At 46.7% G+C, this 17,754-nt stretch overlaps 1 protein-coding gene across 1 annotated transcript in view; it reads right to left on the reverse strand.

Annotated features, from left to right (window-relative positions):
• The window catches only part of PAPPA (pappalysin 1), a 259,266-nt gene that overhangs the window by 173,387 nt on the left and 68,125 nt on the right, over window positions 1-17,754 (reverse strand). Inside the window, exons 5-7 of the mRNA XM_070459199.1 lie at window positions 16,284-16,476; window positions 9,177-9,298; window positions 440-938 (exon numbers count right to left, since the gene is read on the reverse strand). Coding sequence (XP_070315300.1) covers window positions 440-938; window positions 9,177-9,298; window positions 16,284-16,476 — 814 coding nt within the window. The remainder of the gene's footprint in view (window positions 1-439; window positions 939-9,176; window positions 9,299-16,283; window positions 16,477-17,754) is intronic.

Below are 17,754 nucleotides of genomic sequence, written 5' to 3' on the forward strand. Positions count from 1 at the left end.
GTAAGTTCACCCTTCCCTCAAAAAGCAACCACAGTGCATGAATATGCTTCCATGTAATCTAAAAAGGAGATCATTAGCAAACTCCAGTTCTTGTATTTCCATTACTAATAAGTGACTTTCTCATTGCTAATCTCATCCAACCTCCTTCATTTCACTGTTGGGAAAAATAAGCTACAGAGAGCTCAGAGAGGCTTAGAGTCCCATGTTAGACCTGTCACCAGCATTCAGGACTCGTGGTTCTTGGTCCGCTGTTCTTCCCACCATATCAACTCCGCCTTGTTAAGACAGGTCTACACCCAACGCCAGGCGACAAATCCCCAGAGGTGAGTCTGTCTGTGATCACCCTCCCTCCAGTGCAGGACACTCTGACCCTCCTGGCATCCCTCTGCAACCCCCCGCCCCCTACCTGACCACCCCCCTGTCCAGAGAGCACACTTACGTGTCTGTGAACCTTCTACCGAAGTGCAGGGTGGAGGCCACGTCCACCCGGAGAGGAGGGTCCCGCACCACCTTGTACCGCAGCGGCTTACACTCCAGGCAGAGTGGGCTGTCTGCCACCGAGGTCAGCATGGCCGCGTCAATCTCCAGGTGCTCATCCAACGTGTAGATCTGGACGCCATACACCTCCTCGCCCACATCCCGGAGCTTGATGGTCAGCGGGACATCACAGAAGATGTTCTGAGGCCCCAGGGAGATGTTATTCCCACTGACACCCAAGAGTTTGATGTCATTGACAGCCCCACTAGAGTCCCAGTCAGTGGAGACAAAGGTCACCCAGACGGTCAAAGACTCGGGGACCAAGGGGTAGCGGAATCTCAGGTCAAGGTGGCAGCCTTGGGGCTCAGGGCAGGCTGGAGGGATCGTATGTGGGTTGACGGCTGAATTGGGGCTCCAGGTGCGGACGCTGGACTTACAGGGCTGCTCAACATCTGGATGACCTGTGGACAAGACATGAGGATATGAGCTCTGGAAAGTCCTTCGAGTTTCCTGCAGCCCTCAGGAGATACTGGCCAGACTAGGACTCAGAGGGAAGGTAAAAAGAGAGGGAAGATTCTCAGTGTCTTGGTGAATCAGCTGTACTCACGGCACCCCTGCTCATTCCTACCCCAGTGACGTGGATCCGAACGAACTGAATCAGGAGACGTTTGGTTCAAATTACCTTCAAGTAAGTTGCTTACGATTGAGTCGTGGCCCAAACTACCCCTCCTCATCTCTCACTTGATGGAAAGAAAGAAGGGATGCACGCTAAACACCCACTATGTCCTCTGAACCAGTTTAATTCTTGCGAGGACTCACTTCTGAGGTGAGGCAACCAAGGCTTAGAGATGTGGAGTGAGCTAACCAGAGTCTCACAGCTTGACGTGTAAAGTCAGCACTAGAGCCAAGTTCTGTCTCACCCTGAAGTTCCTCCTTCCCCAGACTGAACGCGAGAGCCGCTAATACGAACTAGACTCCCTCCGGTACAACCTGCTTGTAATGACAGAAGGGCCAGAAACCTCCAGCGAAGAGGAGGTGAGTTACGATACTTCTGCCTCTTGGGCTGAGTTTTCTTGGACGGAACTGTCTAGAACCACGAATGACAGAGGTGGAAGACAGCCCTGGAGCCATCTTATCTCTTTGCCTCCCCTTCTCCACATGAGGTCATTCCACACCACGGGGCTTCTCTGAGCTCTGTCCAGTCGGACTCAGGGAGGGGAGGGCTGCTTAGGAGCGGGGAGAAGGAAGGAGAGATTCTTCCAGTCTTTCCCTGGGGAGACGATGCCTCATTCCCCACTGATCTCAGCCTGAGCAGTGACTTCTGGATTTTTCTCTGCTGAGATCATTAGTCCTAGACCCTCAGAGAACTCTCCTTTGCACCGCTGAGAAAAGTAATCAGGACTCAGTGCAATGACTGGCTCTGATTTATTTAAGGGTGTCTAGCAAGAGATGCACATCAGCTGGTGAGGGGAGGATGGAAGACCTCAGGTTTTCCTGTGAGCCACATTCTCTTTTTTCCTCCCTTTAAATCAGTGGTTGATAGGGGTGGAGGTGCTGGATATTTCAAAAGCAAAAGGGGGGAAAAACCCATCAGTCGTAGCCTGAAAAGGCTTTATGATAATGTTACAGCATAATAAGAACCAACACAATATGAAAACTAGAAACCAATTTTGGGTGGAAAAGCATTCCAGGGAAAGTTGTTAAGTATCTCCAATGCCCTTGCCTCTGCCCAGCCAAGGGAGCACAGAGACGATGTCCAGGGGAAAAGGAAACGAGAAGAGAAAAAGAGGGGGGAGAATGGGCAGGGGAGATAGGGGAGGGGCCAAGGACAAGGAAAATTCAAAAGACTCATCAGAACAAGAAGACATGGATATGACTACAAGGTTCCCTCCACCTTCCCTTGGCCAACTTCATTTATTACTTGTGGCAAATGCTGGATAAAAGAGAGCAGCTGTTCATGGCAAAGGCACAAGTAAGGCTGAAGTCTTTCTTCTCGTCAATTCTCCAACCCAAAGAGCTCCTGATCCTTTTGACTTTGTGGGTCTTTTGGTACTCAAGTAGCATTTAATCATTCACAAAGCCTTATCAAGGGCAGTGTTTCAATACATACAAGGCACATTCCTTAGCCATTAATGTGTTCATCTGATTCTCACCAAAATCCTGTAAGATGGTTGTCATTTTTGTCTTTTTTTTTTTTTAAGTTGTGTTTCACTCAGTTGCCATGTTCAGTGCTTTAGGCAGAGCCTGGTGCAGCAACAGGGAACACAGTGGACATTAGATAAATATTTAAGTGAAGACTCTTCTAGTATGTTCATGTGGAGTTAAAGAAGTGAAGGACCCAGGGACTATGAGGCCCTGCTACGTCATGGCATGTTCCAGGTGAACACCCCCCTGCCCCCCACTGAGCGTCCTCCTGGAGCTGACAAGAAATGGAGAGATCTTTCTCCCTTCCTTGGAGAAAATGACTTTCAGTGGTGGGAAGCCACAGGAGAGCAAAGATGACAAATCTCTTTGGCTCTGACTTTCATCCCTGGTTTCTTGTTAATCAACAGAGAGACCAAATGCTTTCCAAAGGATAAGAAACTAAGCTTGATCATTATGCTCAAGTAAGTAAATGGGACTAGAAATATTAGCAAAGTGTGAGCTTGTCTGGTTATCAGAACAAACTTATAGGTGTTAAAAAAAAAGGAAAAAAAAAAGAGTTTCAAGGGGCACTGAGTCCCTTTAATAATACCAGGCTTCACACACTGACCATAATCTGTGTGCTGGGCGCTGTGCCAAGCATGTTACATGCCTCAACTCTTTTCATCCTGCCAATAAGTCTATGACGTTGGTCTTATGAAACTCATTTTACAGAAGAGGAAGCAGAGCCTCAGATGGTTAAGTAATTCCATGGTGGTGAGCAGAATACTATGTGGTACTGTGGGCCCAGAGAGCATGCCAAACTTTGAAGGAATAAAGTATGGGTTAAAATATCAATTATATAGCTTCTCACCATATCACCCACTCTAACGTTGTCTACCCCACAAGGGGTACTACAAAACTCAAACGGGATGAGACATTTAATAGATGAACATATTCACAAATACATCAGCTCTGCTTTGACACATATGGGAGAATTAACAAGTAAAAGCCTGGGAAGAGGAGATATTCTAAGCAAAGAGAACAGTTAAGAGAGAAAGTGAAATAAGATGATTGTGGCTTTGAGTGCAGTGGGAAGGCAGTAAGTGGTAAGGCCGGCAAAATAAGTTGAACCCAGATTACGAAGGGTCTTGGGTGTCACTTTAAGGAAACTGAACTTCGTGCTAAGGCAGCTGGGGAGTTAGTGAAGACTTTCAAGCAAGCAAATGAAGGCTGTCTTTCAGAAAAACCAACGTTGACAGTCACAGATACTCTCCATCCACCCATCTATCCATCCATTCATCCACCCTTCCACCCATTCATCCATCCATCAGTCCACCCACCCATCCATCCATCCAGAGAATGGCTGCCCCTGCCTGTGTCCAGGGCTAGGTTATAGTTCCTGGAAGAACGGGTTTTGCAGACATGGTCTCTGCTCTCACGGAGCTTCCAGTCTAGTGAAACCAGTTAAGAAACTATTATATCAGTGCAGATAATACACAACTCTTGCCTGTACCTAGGGAACATGAGAGGCAATGAGGACAAATCAGGGTCCCTAAACCGGGAGGCTGGTAAGCTGTGTGGTGACAAATCTGGGAGAGGGGTTGAGAAAGGAAAGGGAAGGAAAGGTGGAGAGGAGGAGGATAGAAAGGGAAGGGGAAAAAGAGGGAAGGGGATGGAGGGAGGGGAGAAGGGAAGGAAGGGGAAAGGAAACAAAGGAAGGGGCAACGAAGAAAAGTACGTAGGAACTGCTACTTCATTACAAGTACATATCTTTTTCATATGAAAAGTCACGTGTATATAAGCAATCCACTAGAGATCAGGCAATATACGTGTGTGGAAATATATTTATACAAACCCACGCTGATTTAAATGTACATTTATGACAATCTGTACAGACGTCTATTACATATCTTTGTGTATATACACTGCAGCTGTTGACACAAATACTGTTTATAAAAACTCGGTGCCAAGTTTTTTCTAGATGTATACTTCAGCACACCTGAAATATTCTGGGCACAAAAATGGGGAAAAGATTCACACAAGTAAGAAAAAATGAAAACAGCCGGAGCCATTCGTTACCCTCTCACGTAAAACCCAGCAGTTGCAATGTATTATATGCTTGCATAAGTGATCTGAATTTGAGATTTGAGTCAATCAGATCTAGCTATCTGATTCCTGAGCTACGAGCGTATCGTGGTGTTGAATACCTCAGAAAATATTCATCTGTGAAGTACAGTTTTTGCTCAAGAGAAGGGGAAACAGGGTTTCTTTTTGGTACAACCATGTTCTGTGGCCAAAGGCAAGAATTTCTGTGATTACATTTTTCCTGAAGTTCTCAAGATGGAGTTAGTGGAACATAGTGAATATGCCATAAATGTTTGTTAAGTGAAGAATGTTCTATCTTGTTAATGTGGAGCTAAAACTATGAGGTTGTGGCTCTGTGGAATATCCTCGCTGGAAAGGACATTCTGTTGATAAGATGCTATCTTCAGAAAAGCAAAGTGACTCACTCAAGGGCACAGAGCACATTGATGGCCAGGCTCAGACCAAAACCCCAACCCCGTCATCCTCCCCACACCCATGCTCTTTCCCCTACCCCAAAGATACGTCTGGCATCGCTCACAGATTGGGGAGTTTTATGTTAGTTTGGGAAGTCCAAAAACTTAAACACGCAAAGATAAATAGGATGAAAATGAGTTGAGAAATACACTGCAGAGCTTGGCTCATGGAAAAGTTTATTTCTTCAAGAATATTAAAAGGGTCTGAGCCAAATGGATCACAGAGCCTGTAATAGGATGCTCTAAAAAAAGAACAGTGTCTTTTCCTGGCCTGCGTGTACTAAATTTGCATATCCTAAAGGAAAACCCAGGGCTGCTGGGTTTTCTTGGAGGCCTGAGTGAACTCTGGGTACAGGGGAGGTGGTTCAACACTGCTCCGCAGTTCCTGCTTTAAGAGGGTCAGGGATGCACCAGGAGCAGACCTAACCAACTGACAGTTTGGTCGGATGGTGGTGTGGGGTGATGCCAGGGAATTCTTTCATTCATTCAAGTGATGGGACAAACTAAGACGGTTTTAGCCAGAAAAGTCTCAGGGTAGAGTCTTGCTACTTCATCCACCCAGTGTGCATGTCTGCGTGCTCAGTCATATCTGAGTCTGCAACACTGTGGACTGTGGCCCACCAGGCTCCTTGGTGCATGGAGTTTCCCAGGCGAGAATACTGCAGTGGGTTGCTGTTTCCTGCACCAGGGGATCTTTCTGACCCAGGGATCAAACTCACACGTCTTGCCTGTTCTGCATTGACAGGCAGAACTCTTTACCGCTATGCCACTTGGGAAGCCCCATCGTCCTCCCAAATCTCTTTCAATCCCATTGACTCTTCTCCAATCTCACTGCCACTGACCTCAGCCAGGCCACCACCGTCCCTCTCCTGGGTTCCTGTAACAGCCACTTAGATGCACCCTTCTCCCTCCCCTCAACCCCACCCCAGGTCTACTCAACTCCCAACCTCTTCATCACAGAGCAGACCAGGCGATCTTTTATAACAGGCACATCTCACCATCTCCCAGACCCATGCCAAGGCACGTGGCATCTCCTTATGACCCTCAGAGTAATCCAAACCCACCCTCATCTGGTCATTACACGTCTCACTCCAGCTCAACCGCTCCCTAGTCCACACCTTTCTCTCCATACCCATTTAAGTTCCTACCCCATTATTGAAGAGCTTTTCTTCTTGCACATAGTATCTATGTCATTACCATATTGTGGATTAAAACTGAGAGACTTTAAAACACAGGAACACATACGCATGCATCCCGTTAGCTATCTAAGCAGAAAAATATCACATACCATGCAGTCACTGGGAAGCACCTCTGGAAACTCAGGAAAGAAAGGGAGTGAAAAAGGTAAGCTGTGCCACAGTATTACTATGAAAACATCTTTTCCTTGGAGGACATACTAAGAAGCCTCAGGAACCGCTGAAGTCTCCAGATCACACTAAAATAACCAGTGCTCTCAACACAGTCAACTCCTCTCACATTCTTGAATGCACCTTGCTGACTGCTGTGCTGACATTTCCTCGGCGGGGCGTGAGTCTCGCTTTGGGATGAGGTCCCCCACTTCCTACTTGTCTCCCCACACTCTGTAGGTCCATGAGCACCAGCCTCATCACACCAGATGGAGAACGCCCCGTATACTCATCTGACTCCCGTATCAGATAGCCAGCTCTGCAGAGAGCCCGGCACGGTGCCTGCCTGGTGCATATAGTCCCTGCGGTGGGCAGAGAGGAGATGGGTTTGTTCCTTGTATGGATGAGACATAGAGTTGCTTCTGGGAGAACCCAACGTGGGTTCAGTTTGGGCAAAAACGTCACCACTGCAGATTTCAGGAAGAACTTTCTAGCAGATGGCGTGAGGATGGGGAGACCAAGGAAAGACAGGAGCCGGTGCTGGGTGGGCACAAAGGGGATTCCTGCCCTGGGTGGGAATTGGGGTCGGATGACCCCAGGCATCCCTTCCACGTCTGACAGCTCGTGATTCTGTGGGGCTGAGCTGAGGGCTTCTCCCAGGCACCCCTCGAGCTTTACATTCCTGACAGATCTGTTTAGAGTTCCCCAGTTCGACTCCTTTATATTTCAAGCTACTTTAGAAGATAACAGAGCACAGTGTTGTCATTTTTCTCCCTCATGTTTCCTCTCTGATCCTTCCGCCTTGCTTTATTCTATCTCTGGCTTTCTCTTTTTCAACCTTCTTTCTAAAAATATAGAGGAGAACGGGGGAGTTCCTGCTGAACCTCAGTGAAGAGTCAGATTCTGCTTCCTCCGGTGGCCGCGGGGCCCTACTCAGAGACGGTTGGCATGAGCCGCCCTGCAGAGCACGATGAAGGATTTGGGGGGCGGGGGGCTTCTGTGTAGACGTCTCCGAGGGCAACAGAGGGCAAGACGGAGGGCTGAGATGGGATGTGAGGTTTCTGCCAGCCTGGCTTCAGGGACTAGACCTGCGCCTCGAAGAAAGAGACACCACACAAGGACCCAGCATAGGCAATTGGCCATGAGATTCGCTATGTTGCAAGCTGTCTTGCTTCAGGGCCAAGTGACAGGGCAACAGAGCATTGGATAAAAGACACTTTCTTAATTTCTCTCAAAAACTGAAGGGCAGTGGCAGTGAGTGTAGGGCAGCAGAGAGACTGCTGGTCTGCAGGGAGGCCTGGCGACTGCCCCGCCCCTAGCATGGAAGGTCTGCGGGTGAAGCCCACAACCATGGCCGTCCAGAGGAGCTTCCCTCCAGTGTCTTGCTGATACATGAATTCTGAAAAGGAAATGATACGGCAGGAGTCCGAGGGGAAGAAATGCAACACATGGAAGACTGCCTTGCGTATTCCCAGGAATAACTGCAGAAGAATCAAAGGCTCGTGATGCCTTGAAGTCCTCCAATACGCCTGTTGATTCTGATGTGAGCTTGTTGGTACCCACAGGCTGTCAAGGTCTAGGGCACAGACAAACACACACACACAGGGTGTCTTAGCAGGTATGTGGCCTTGGGGACTTTATTTCTCACGGGCTTTGCTTCTTCATATGTAAAGTGGGATGACATACCCAGGACAGTTCAGGTGCTCAAAAAGACTTGTGTTGAACAAATGCATGAATACTGGCCTTGATGTAGGGGAAAGGGTACAAACTCCTAGCAATACAATGAATAAATTCTGGAGCTCTAATATATAGCAACAACAATCAACAATACTGTATCAAAAAACTGTGTAACAAGTAGATCTTAAAGGTTCTCACTGCTCCCCTCCCCCTGCGGGGGTGGGGTGGGGAATGTGTGCAGTGATCCCCCCCGCAAAAAAAAAAGAAAAAAGTGTGCAGTGATGTGCGTGGTGACTTTACAATAAATGTGCTCTGCCATGCTAAGTCACTTTAGTCCTGTCCGACTCTCTTCGACTCCACAGACTGTAGCCCACCAGGCTCCTCTGTCCATGGAACTCTCCAGGCAAGCATGGGTTGTCATTTCCTTCTCCAGAGGATCTTGCCAACCCAAGGGTCTATCAATCATCACATTGCACACCTTAAACCTACACAATATTAAATGTCAATTATATCTCAGAAAAAATTCTTTTTTTTTTTTTTCGCTCAGAAAAAAACAGACCTAAAAAGAAAAAAAAAAAAATACTGGGCTTGCGGGGCGATCTTAAGATCAAATGAGATGATACATGCTGCTGCTGCTAAGTCACTTCAGTCGTGTCCGAATCTGTGCGACCCCATAGACAGCAGCCCACCAGGTTCCGCCGTCCCTGGGATTCTCCAGGCAAGAGGACTGGAGTGGGGTGCCATTGCCTTCTCCAATGCATCAAAGTGAAAAGTGAAAGTGAAGTCGCTCAGTCGTGTCCAACTCCTAGCAACCCCATGGACTGTAACCTACCAGGCTCCTTCACCCATGGGATGTTCCAGGCAAGAGGACTGGAGTGGGGTGCCACTGCCTTCTCCGGATGGTACATAAGAAAGACCATTAAAATCACAAAGCTCTATCCACATTGAAAGAGTTCACACACCCAACCTGCAAAAGAGCCCCAGCCTGGCTTACCTTCTGCTTCCCGAGGGCTCCAGTGTCCCGATGGGCCGCAGGGCATCGGGGAGGAGGCGTTGAAGGCATACTGCACCAGGAATCTCCCTTCCAGGCAAAGGTCACATGCTGATCCCAATTCTCTAGGAGGCCAAGGAGAGAAGGAAACGCACCGACTTAGGAAGGGTTGAATGAGTTCCTGACTCAACTGAGCCAAAGATGTAGGCGACAACACATCTGCTATCCTATCGTCCTTATTCTCCCTTGGGCTGTGAGGAGATCCAACCAGTCAATTCTAAAGGAAATCAACCCTGAATATTCGCTGGAAGGACTGGTGCTGAAGCTCCAATACTTTGGCCACCTGACTCGAAGAGCCGACTCATTGGAAAAGACCCTGATGCTGGGCAAGACTGAAGGCAAGAAGAAGGAGCCAGCAGAGAATTAGAAAGTTAGATAGCATCACTGACTGCATGGGCATGAACTAAGCAAACTCCAGGAGAGAGTGGAGGACGGAGGAGCCTGACGAGCTACAGGCCATGAGGTCACAAAGAGTCGGATGCGACTTAGAGGCTAAACAACAATAATAAGTCCTCCCTATCTTTGTCAGAGCTTCCAGAATTATGACTATAAGTGAAATTCCTCCCCACCACTCAGGAGGGCCTTTCTTGGGTCTAAGGGTCTTCTGTTCTGATGGTGGATACACTTAAATTTAAAGCAGCCCAGAATCGACAGGTCAAAGACTTACTACCCACACTATTTCTTCATCAGTCATTCAAAGTTCCACTGCAGATTTGACATGTGGTTGTGAGAAAACCTTTTACCCATTGGACCTCAAATTTTATTCTTTTAACAATCTCTGTCTGGTACCTACTATGTGCAGGAATTATCAGGATCCTAGGTGTTAAATAGGAAGACGGAATGGTTCAGTTCCTTCAGCTGAAAATGACTGGGCTGAACTAGACGGTGCTTATAGAACCTTCTAGCTCTGACATTCAGGGGATAGATGAGTCACTCCTGGATTTTACAGTCAAAAGCAGTTTCCTTACCATGCCATCTAATTCACTTCAGCAGCTTTCCAAGGGGCAAGCCAATCCCTCAACGGGACAAACCCCAGCAGTGGAATATGACAGTGGCTTTCCCCACCAGCTAGTATCTTATGTGTCCTGGATTCAATCTCCCTTTAACCACAGCAGCCTTTGGGATCCTACTTGTTCTCCAGACGTGGCCCCTGTTCAGGAGAGAGCTGCTTGGAAGGGAGAGGGATAGCCCTTTTCTTCTGTACCAGGGTGAGCAAGCCCAAAACTCTGAAAATCTGAGCGACTTCTGCAGAGCAACTGGAGAGGAAAAATATCAAGAAAGGTCATAGCCCAACCCATTATTTCTCAAAATGCAATGGTCCTGCAGAAATCTCCTTCCTAAAAGAACCACCATCCTTCAGCCACTGGAAAGACACAAGGGAGGGGCCGTATCTCAAGCCTTAGGGCTTCTGCTTCGCAGGGAAGCTCCACAGCCCCCGGCTCACGTGCTCGCTAACATCACAGTCTGCAGGTGGTCTGGTCCTCCGTCACCCAGCTGCCAGGGAGCTCATCCCCAAACCTCCGTCGGAATACTTCATGCCTCTGCTCATCTGCTAATATGATGACCAACATGTGTAATTTAATGGCTGGATGGATAGATGGATAAATACCAGTCACTCCAACATGTTGCTAAGACTCATGACTAACCTAGTGTAGACCCTCAAATTGCATATTCTGCATCATCAGCATTATCATCATAAATATGAAATCATGCTGCTGCTGCTAAGTCGCTTCAGTCGTGTCCGACTCTGTGCGACCCCACAGACGGCAGCCCTCTAGGCTCCTCTGTCCCTGGAATTCTCCAGGCAAGAATACCGGGGTGGGTTGCCATTGCCTTCTCCAATGAATGAAAGGGAAAAGTGAAGTCGCTCAGTCGTGCCTGACTCTTAGTGACCCCATGGACTGCAGCCCACCAGGCTCCTCCATCCATGGGATTTTCCAGGCAAGAGCACTGGAGTGGGGTGCCATTGCCTTTTCTGTATGAAATCATACATAGGTATAATTTTATAAGCACACTAATACTTAGTGATAGGAGAATGGTTGACCAGTCTAAGGTCAATCTGCTCAACGGAACAGTAAGCAGTTGTTACAAATATTCATAAAGTTCATTAAAATTTATGGAAAATATGTTATAATGTTAAGGGAAGAGTCATATTCAAAACTGTACTTTATAGCAGCATCTCGATGCTGTTCAAATAACTTAAGTGACAAAATACTACCAGCAATTATTTCTAGGTGGTGGAACTCCGGATGATTCCTCTCTCCCTACTTCCATTCCTTCTGGTCTTCTGAACTTTCTCTGTATTTTCAGCATGTATGAGGTGTTCCTGAACTAGCAATGATGATGATTAAACACATGTACTTGGAGGCATAGGACGAAGAGTAGAGAGAGAGGTTCTCAGCACCGGTCTGGTTCCATTACAAGGACCACAATCCATGCACAGCAGCTCAGAGTCACAGGACTGGCTTTATGACGACAATGAGATTAGAAACATCCCTGGAGGAATCACGATCGCACCATTCTTAATGGTAACTGAGCTTTCTACTCTAGATGCCTTGCTTTAGAGGAAACACATGTAGTCACCTGCACTTCACTGAGTTCTTGACAACTGTAGGTTCCCTATAAATACTTTGATGAACTAATAAACCGTCACCCACCTGACAGTACATGGGCCTTATTTACACGGAGTTCCACAAAGAGTGTTCCCTCATGCTCAATCATGGGTTAGCGTGTTCATTCAATATTTCACCTGTTCATTCACTGGACGCTCATTGAACAATCTCTGGTTGCTAGCACTGTGCAACGACCAGACACTAACCATCTTTGATGTGGTACCTGCCCTCACAGACCCTGCAATCCAGCAGAGGCAACAGTCCATAAACAAACAGGAAAGTAGTGTATATAAAGTACAGGTTGAATTACTGCTAGAAGGAAAGTTGATAGATGATGCAGGGGTTGTGCAGGGCTTAAGATGGGAGTGATGGTGGCAGACCCTAGTGCAGTATGGTGAAGAATGACACCAGGATTGGGAGTAGAGCCGCCCAGGTTCAGTCTCAAGGTGCATAAAGGACCCAGGCGGGAGAAAAGGCCTCGGTCCACAGAGGTCCCGAAGGAAACGCGAGTGGCAAGAGTCACCAATGAAAGAAAGAGCAGTGCGAGAGCCAGTGGGACAGGCAGGCAAGGACACAGGATGGGAGGTTCTGCAGACTCCTTGCAGATTACACATGAAAGTAATGGGAAGTCACTGGAGGGTTATACCATGGGTGACATGATCTAATTCACATTTTTAAAAGATCAGCCTGAATGATGAACGAAGAATAAATTGGGAAAAGAAGAGCACAGGTAAAAGCAAAGTCAGGAAATAGAGAGCAAAGGTGTGATCCTGCATATGGTGGGTGATGTTCCCATTTTACAGATAAGGAAACTGAGGCTCATGGGTGCAGAGGAACCATACCAAGGTCAAAGCTCAGAAAGTCACAGAGTCAAAACAGACTTTACCAAAACCATGCCATATCCTACACATTCAGGGTAAGTAAAATGTGTTTCTAATCTTTGGCATTTATTTGATTTTAATGGACACCTGTACCTACACAGACAAAAATACACACACACACACACACACACACACACACACACACTGAAATCATAGAAACACAGGATGCTAAAGTATGCTAACACTGGAAGAGATCACCTTTCTTACTCAGGGTCTGTGAGAATTAAAGTTTAAAGCTCCAAACCTGTGCTGTCTACTTCAGCTGCCCCTAGTAACATGTGGCTATTCAAATCTAAATGAATTAAAATTAACATAGAATTTATTTCAGTTCCTCAGTTACACTCATCACAGATCAACTGCTCCCTAGCCACAGTTGGCTTATGGCTACCACACTGGATATTACAGAACGTTCTATTGGACAGTGTTTCTCTAAGGTACCCACCATAAGGTGAAGGAATTAAGCTCTCTCCTAGGCATCTAGAATGGTACTAGTTATGTACTATCCTTAGGAGAATTGAGAAAATAAGTTATTCAAGTCATTTTCCATGTTCTGAGACTTGGAAAAAGAACCTTGGTTGAGAAAGGCTAGATTCCCCTTTAGTTTACAGATCAGAAAACTGAGGTCTAAGAGGAAGAAGAAATCAATGAAGTTGCAAAGAGTTCAGGTCTCTTGGTTCCCAGTCCAGCATTCTTTCTACTATACACCACAGCTCATTGTTCAGAAAACTGAAACCATCTAGTCAACACATGTTTGCAAGACAGATAAAAATAAAGGAGTTAAAAAAGCCAGGGGTGGCCTTGAATTATTTATTCAGTTGCCCATGTGTGAGGACCCAGGCGGTGGGAGGATCTGAGTATGTTTTTTTAAGGAAAACCCTTGTATTCTCTTAGCCCACAGATGTGAGGAACAGCAGGAGGACATGAGGATGGCCAGGGGCTAGAGGTTGGCATTGATGAATGTAGTGGAACACACCAGAGATTTTGCAGGGAAAGAGAATTTCAAGTAGCTCAACAGCTCTGCAAAACTTTGTACAAGATGCGAGCTAGTATTTCCTGAGCATAGAGTTGTGTGTGCTAGGCATATCACAGATGTCATCTTATTAAATTCCCCACAGAGGACAGGTGGAGTGGGTATGGTTAGCACTTTTTATGGGAGAAGACTCAAGAAGGCCAGAAAGGATCAGAGAGGTGAGACAATTTGCCCAAGGTCCCCTAGGCTGGGAGTGGTAAAGCTGAGACTGGAATACAGACCGCTTAACATCAAAGCTTGTGCACTTTGTACTAAGCCAATTTCCATGAGTATGAACTCCTTGTATATGGGAGACCGATAGATTCATTTCTTTTACAACAATTTATTGAACTTGCTGACCTACTTCCTTCTGTCATAGACTATAGTCTACATAGCTGTTAACCCTAATTAGATATGTTTCTAAAATGTCAGTTTTAATTTAACATATGATAACTCCATTATGAAATCTTAGACTGAACAGAATAGCTATTGTATAAGCCTCAAGTACCAACTGACTATAGGTTATTAAAAACATGCTGATTGAAGCTGAGGGCCCCATGTAATAGAGACATATCTCATTACACAACAATTAACCCTCCAATAGGTTTCCAACAATCAGATGGTATTTATTTAATGGACAATAACTGCTTTATGAAATACAAATTGAATACACACACAGGAAGCTTCATTTACAAAACTTTCATTTTTAAGTGGAATCGAGGCCAAGGCTTGACCAAAAGTCTGATACTTCTCATTGCCACAGAAAAAATAAATAAATCTACAGGCTGCTGGAAAGACTGCTCTGAAGTGTCATATGAGGTTTCCCAAACCCAGCTCTGAGCTCCCAGTGAGGGCGGCTGGGGCAGAGGAAGGGGGTGTCTACAGAGCGTCTAAGGCGTGCATTTCCTTTCTCCATGATCACATTCATCCAGCTGTCAAAAGAAGGTTCTAGATTCAAGGACTGATAGTACTGAAGGGAAATTGGAGCCTGAATTTAATTGTGATGCCATGATCTAATATGTTTTTATGCACACACACACATACTTGTGAGAGTTCCTTGCCACATTTTATGGCCTTTATGAAGGGGAGAGTAACACCTCCTTCATAATTCAAGGTTTGGAAAAACTTAATGAAAGAACATGCGAGCCTGAGATCAGACACTGCAAAATGTGAGTCCTAGCCTGGCTCCCACCACTTTCTGTGAGCTTTTGGCCTCATTGAACTCCAATCCCTTCCTCATCTGGCAAATGAAGAAGTTGATTCCCCTTTTACAGAAATTACCGAAAAGCTGAAATGAGACTCTGTACAGCAAGCATTTAGTACTGAATCCAGAGCAGAGTCAGCACTTGAGAAACAGCATGCACAACCATTGAGTAATATTAATTCATCATCAGCTGGTTATTATTTCCACCATTGTCAATATTGTATTATCATTACTGGATAAAACATTCCCAAGAAGGGCTGGGAGGGGGCAAAAATACTAATCCACACTAATTTATAGCCAAATTCCAGCCAAATTAAATGTCAACATGTTAGTACATTTTCATGATCCTTTAAAATCCCCTAAAGTTTCAGCACCTTGGGGAGACCCAATGTGGAAAGGCACCACAAGAAATGATTTCATTCATGTTTCCACCTTCAGAACACTGAGGCATCATTGGACCCACCTTTCAGTGGAGTATAAGATGGAGGGGGAGAAATTGACTTGCCCAAGGCCATACCGCTAGTAAGGGACTGACAGAAGCTTAACTAAGGCACCTTGTTCTTCTAAAAATTCTAACTTCAGTTCTATTAAACAACAAAGGCAAAGATTCTCATTATACAAAAATACATGTGTGTGTGTATACACACACACACACACACATATATATACACACACATATACTGTGCATATATATATATGCATGTGTACCCTTCATGTATAATGTACCCTTCTTATATTGTACTACGTGTATACAAAGGTGTTAGCTCATTAACCAGAGGCAAGTTAAACGCCCAAGCTCATGAGATGAGACCAGTACTTCCATCCCAGACAAGGTTCAGGCAACAGAAGTTTCCAGGTTTTTAACAATAAAATAAAGCTTAATATTCACCACATGAATTATGCATCATTACTCATTAATTTCTGTTAGCAATCATTTATGTACTCCCCAATCGCCAAATCTACAACATGTCTAAATGGAGCAGTTGCTGCGCTAGTGAGTCCTTGAGTGAGTCTTAGTCCCTTACTTGGGTTCAACTCTATGCGACCCCAGGGACTGTAGCCCACCAGGCAGGCTCCTCTGACCATGGGATTCTCCAGGCAAGAATACTGGAGTGGGTTGCCATGTCCTTCTCCAGGGGATCCTCCCAACCCAGGGATCGAACCCAGGTCTCCTGCATTGCGGGCAGATTCTTTACCATCTGGGCACTTGTGGGCACTTGTTAAACAAGATCAACAATAAAAGACACAGCAAAATCCCTCTCCAAGGCTGCTTCTCTTCCAAATTTCCCTCTTCTTGGCCAGAGAGAGAGAGAGAGGGATCAACACTTCGCAGGCCACACTCACCTTTCAAAGAAGTGGCCGTCGATGGGAGGGAACCACTCCAGCATCACAGAGTCGGCCGTGTGGCTCACGACCTGGGGGGCGAGGGCGATGGGCGCCGGCTTCCTGGAGAGCTGCCAGCCCTGGTACACCAGGTCCAGGTAACAGTGCATCCTGGCGACCTGATTGGGCGTGAAGGAGTCCGTGCAGTCGTCATCTGCAAGCAGGCAGAGGGAGAAATAAGCACCTCGTTGCACGCACAGACAGGCAAGAGAATGATGATGCCTCCCGGGCGGCCCGGAAGCCAGCACCCGGCCCCTGCCAGCTCGGAGCCGGCCTCTTCCAGTGCTCAGGAGTTAATGGTCTGTGAACAAATTAATGCGGTCATCACTTCTGCAGACAGGTGAGAGGGAGCATTAGGAGCGGGAGAGTGGATGAGACTGAAAAGGCAAGTCTGAGCCTGGAGCGGGAGGTCACGGGCAAGGACAAGGGCAAGAAGAGCTGCTTTCCACGGGCCCCCATCCACCAGTCAGTAAGTTACACAGCCCTTCACACCTCCTTCTCCAGCCAACCAGTCAATATCTCTCACTCATCCACTCGTGTCCTGTCTATTTGCTCACTCATTCTTTCACATGCTTACTTGTTCCTTCACTCCCACCTTCACATTTGTTCATCGGCTCATTCATTGATTCCGCTCCTTACTCATGCAGCAATGCCGCCTTCCAAACCAGCCTTCAGAGCATTGATTCTACACACTCTGCTCTAAGCCAAGGGCGACGGAAACCTACAACGCTCCTGCCGTTGGGGAGCTACCAGTCTAGCTATAGAGCAAAGGTCAGTTCGCTGCGTGGCTCAAGGTGGTTACAAGGCTGTTCAAGTCTGTGACGCCAGTCCCTGACGACAAGGAGATGGTGTGGCGAGGAAGACAGATAAACTGGAGAGGCTTCTAGGGGAAGTCCTGGAGGTCAACCAGGTTACACCGTTAAGACTGGGGAAGAAGACGAGGGATGGCAGAAGGGGCCGCTCAGGACCACAGAAGCGATGAGCCCTGGGCAGTGAGCAAAGGAGTCCAGGCTCGGTGTCCAGGCTTCGGTGTCCACGGCAGGAATGCAAGGACCTTGTGCACAGTGCTGTCACTGGGACACAGACTGTGGGCTTAGCACATGCTTCATACACGGGATACTGTGCTTTGGGCATGTGTAACTCTCCCATTAGTTTTGGAGTAAATACTCGGATCGCTCCACTTCACAGAGGAGGAAGCTGAGGCTGAGAGAGGTCTCACTATCTTTTTTTTTTTTTTCATTTATTTATCTCACTACTTTTTAAAGATCACAGAGCTAGACACGGGTCTGAGATGTGAACCCAGGCAGTCTTGACTCCAAGGCCACATTTCTAATCAATATGAGAACTTTTTTCCGAGTGTCCATGAGACTTGTATGAACAAAGTGTCCCGCAGGTGTTTGATAAACAGGAGTTGAGCCTGAGTCAGAGGGGA

Source organism: Odocoileus virginianus, chromosome 31 (genome assembly GCF_023699985.2).
Source record: "Odocoileus virginianus isolate 20LAN1187 ecotype Illinois chromosome 31, Ovbor_1.2, whole genome shotgun sequence".
NCBI classification, from domain to species: domain Eukaryota; kingdom Metazoa; phylum Chordata; class Mammalia; order Artiodactyla; family Cervidae; genus Odocoileus; species Odocoileus virginianus.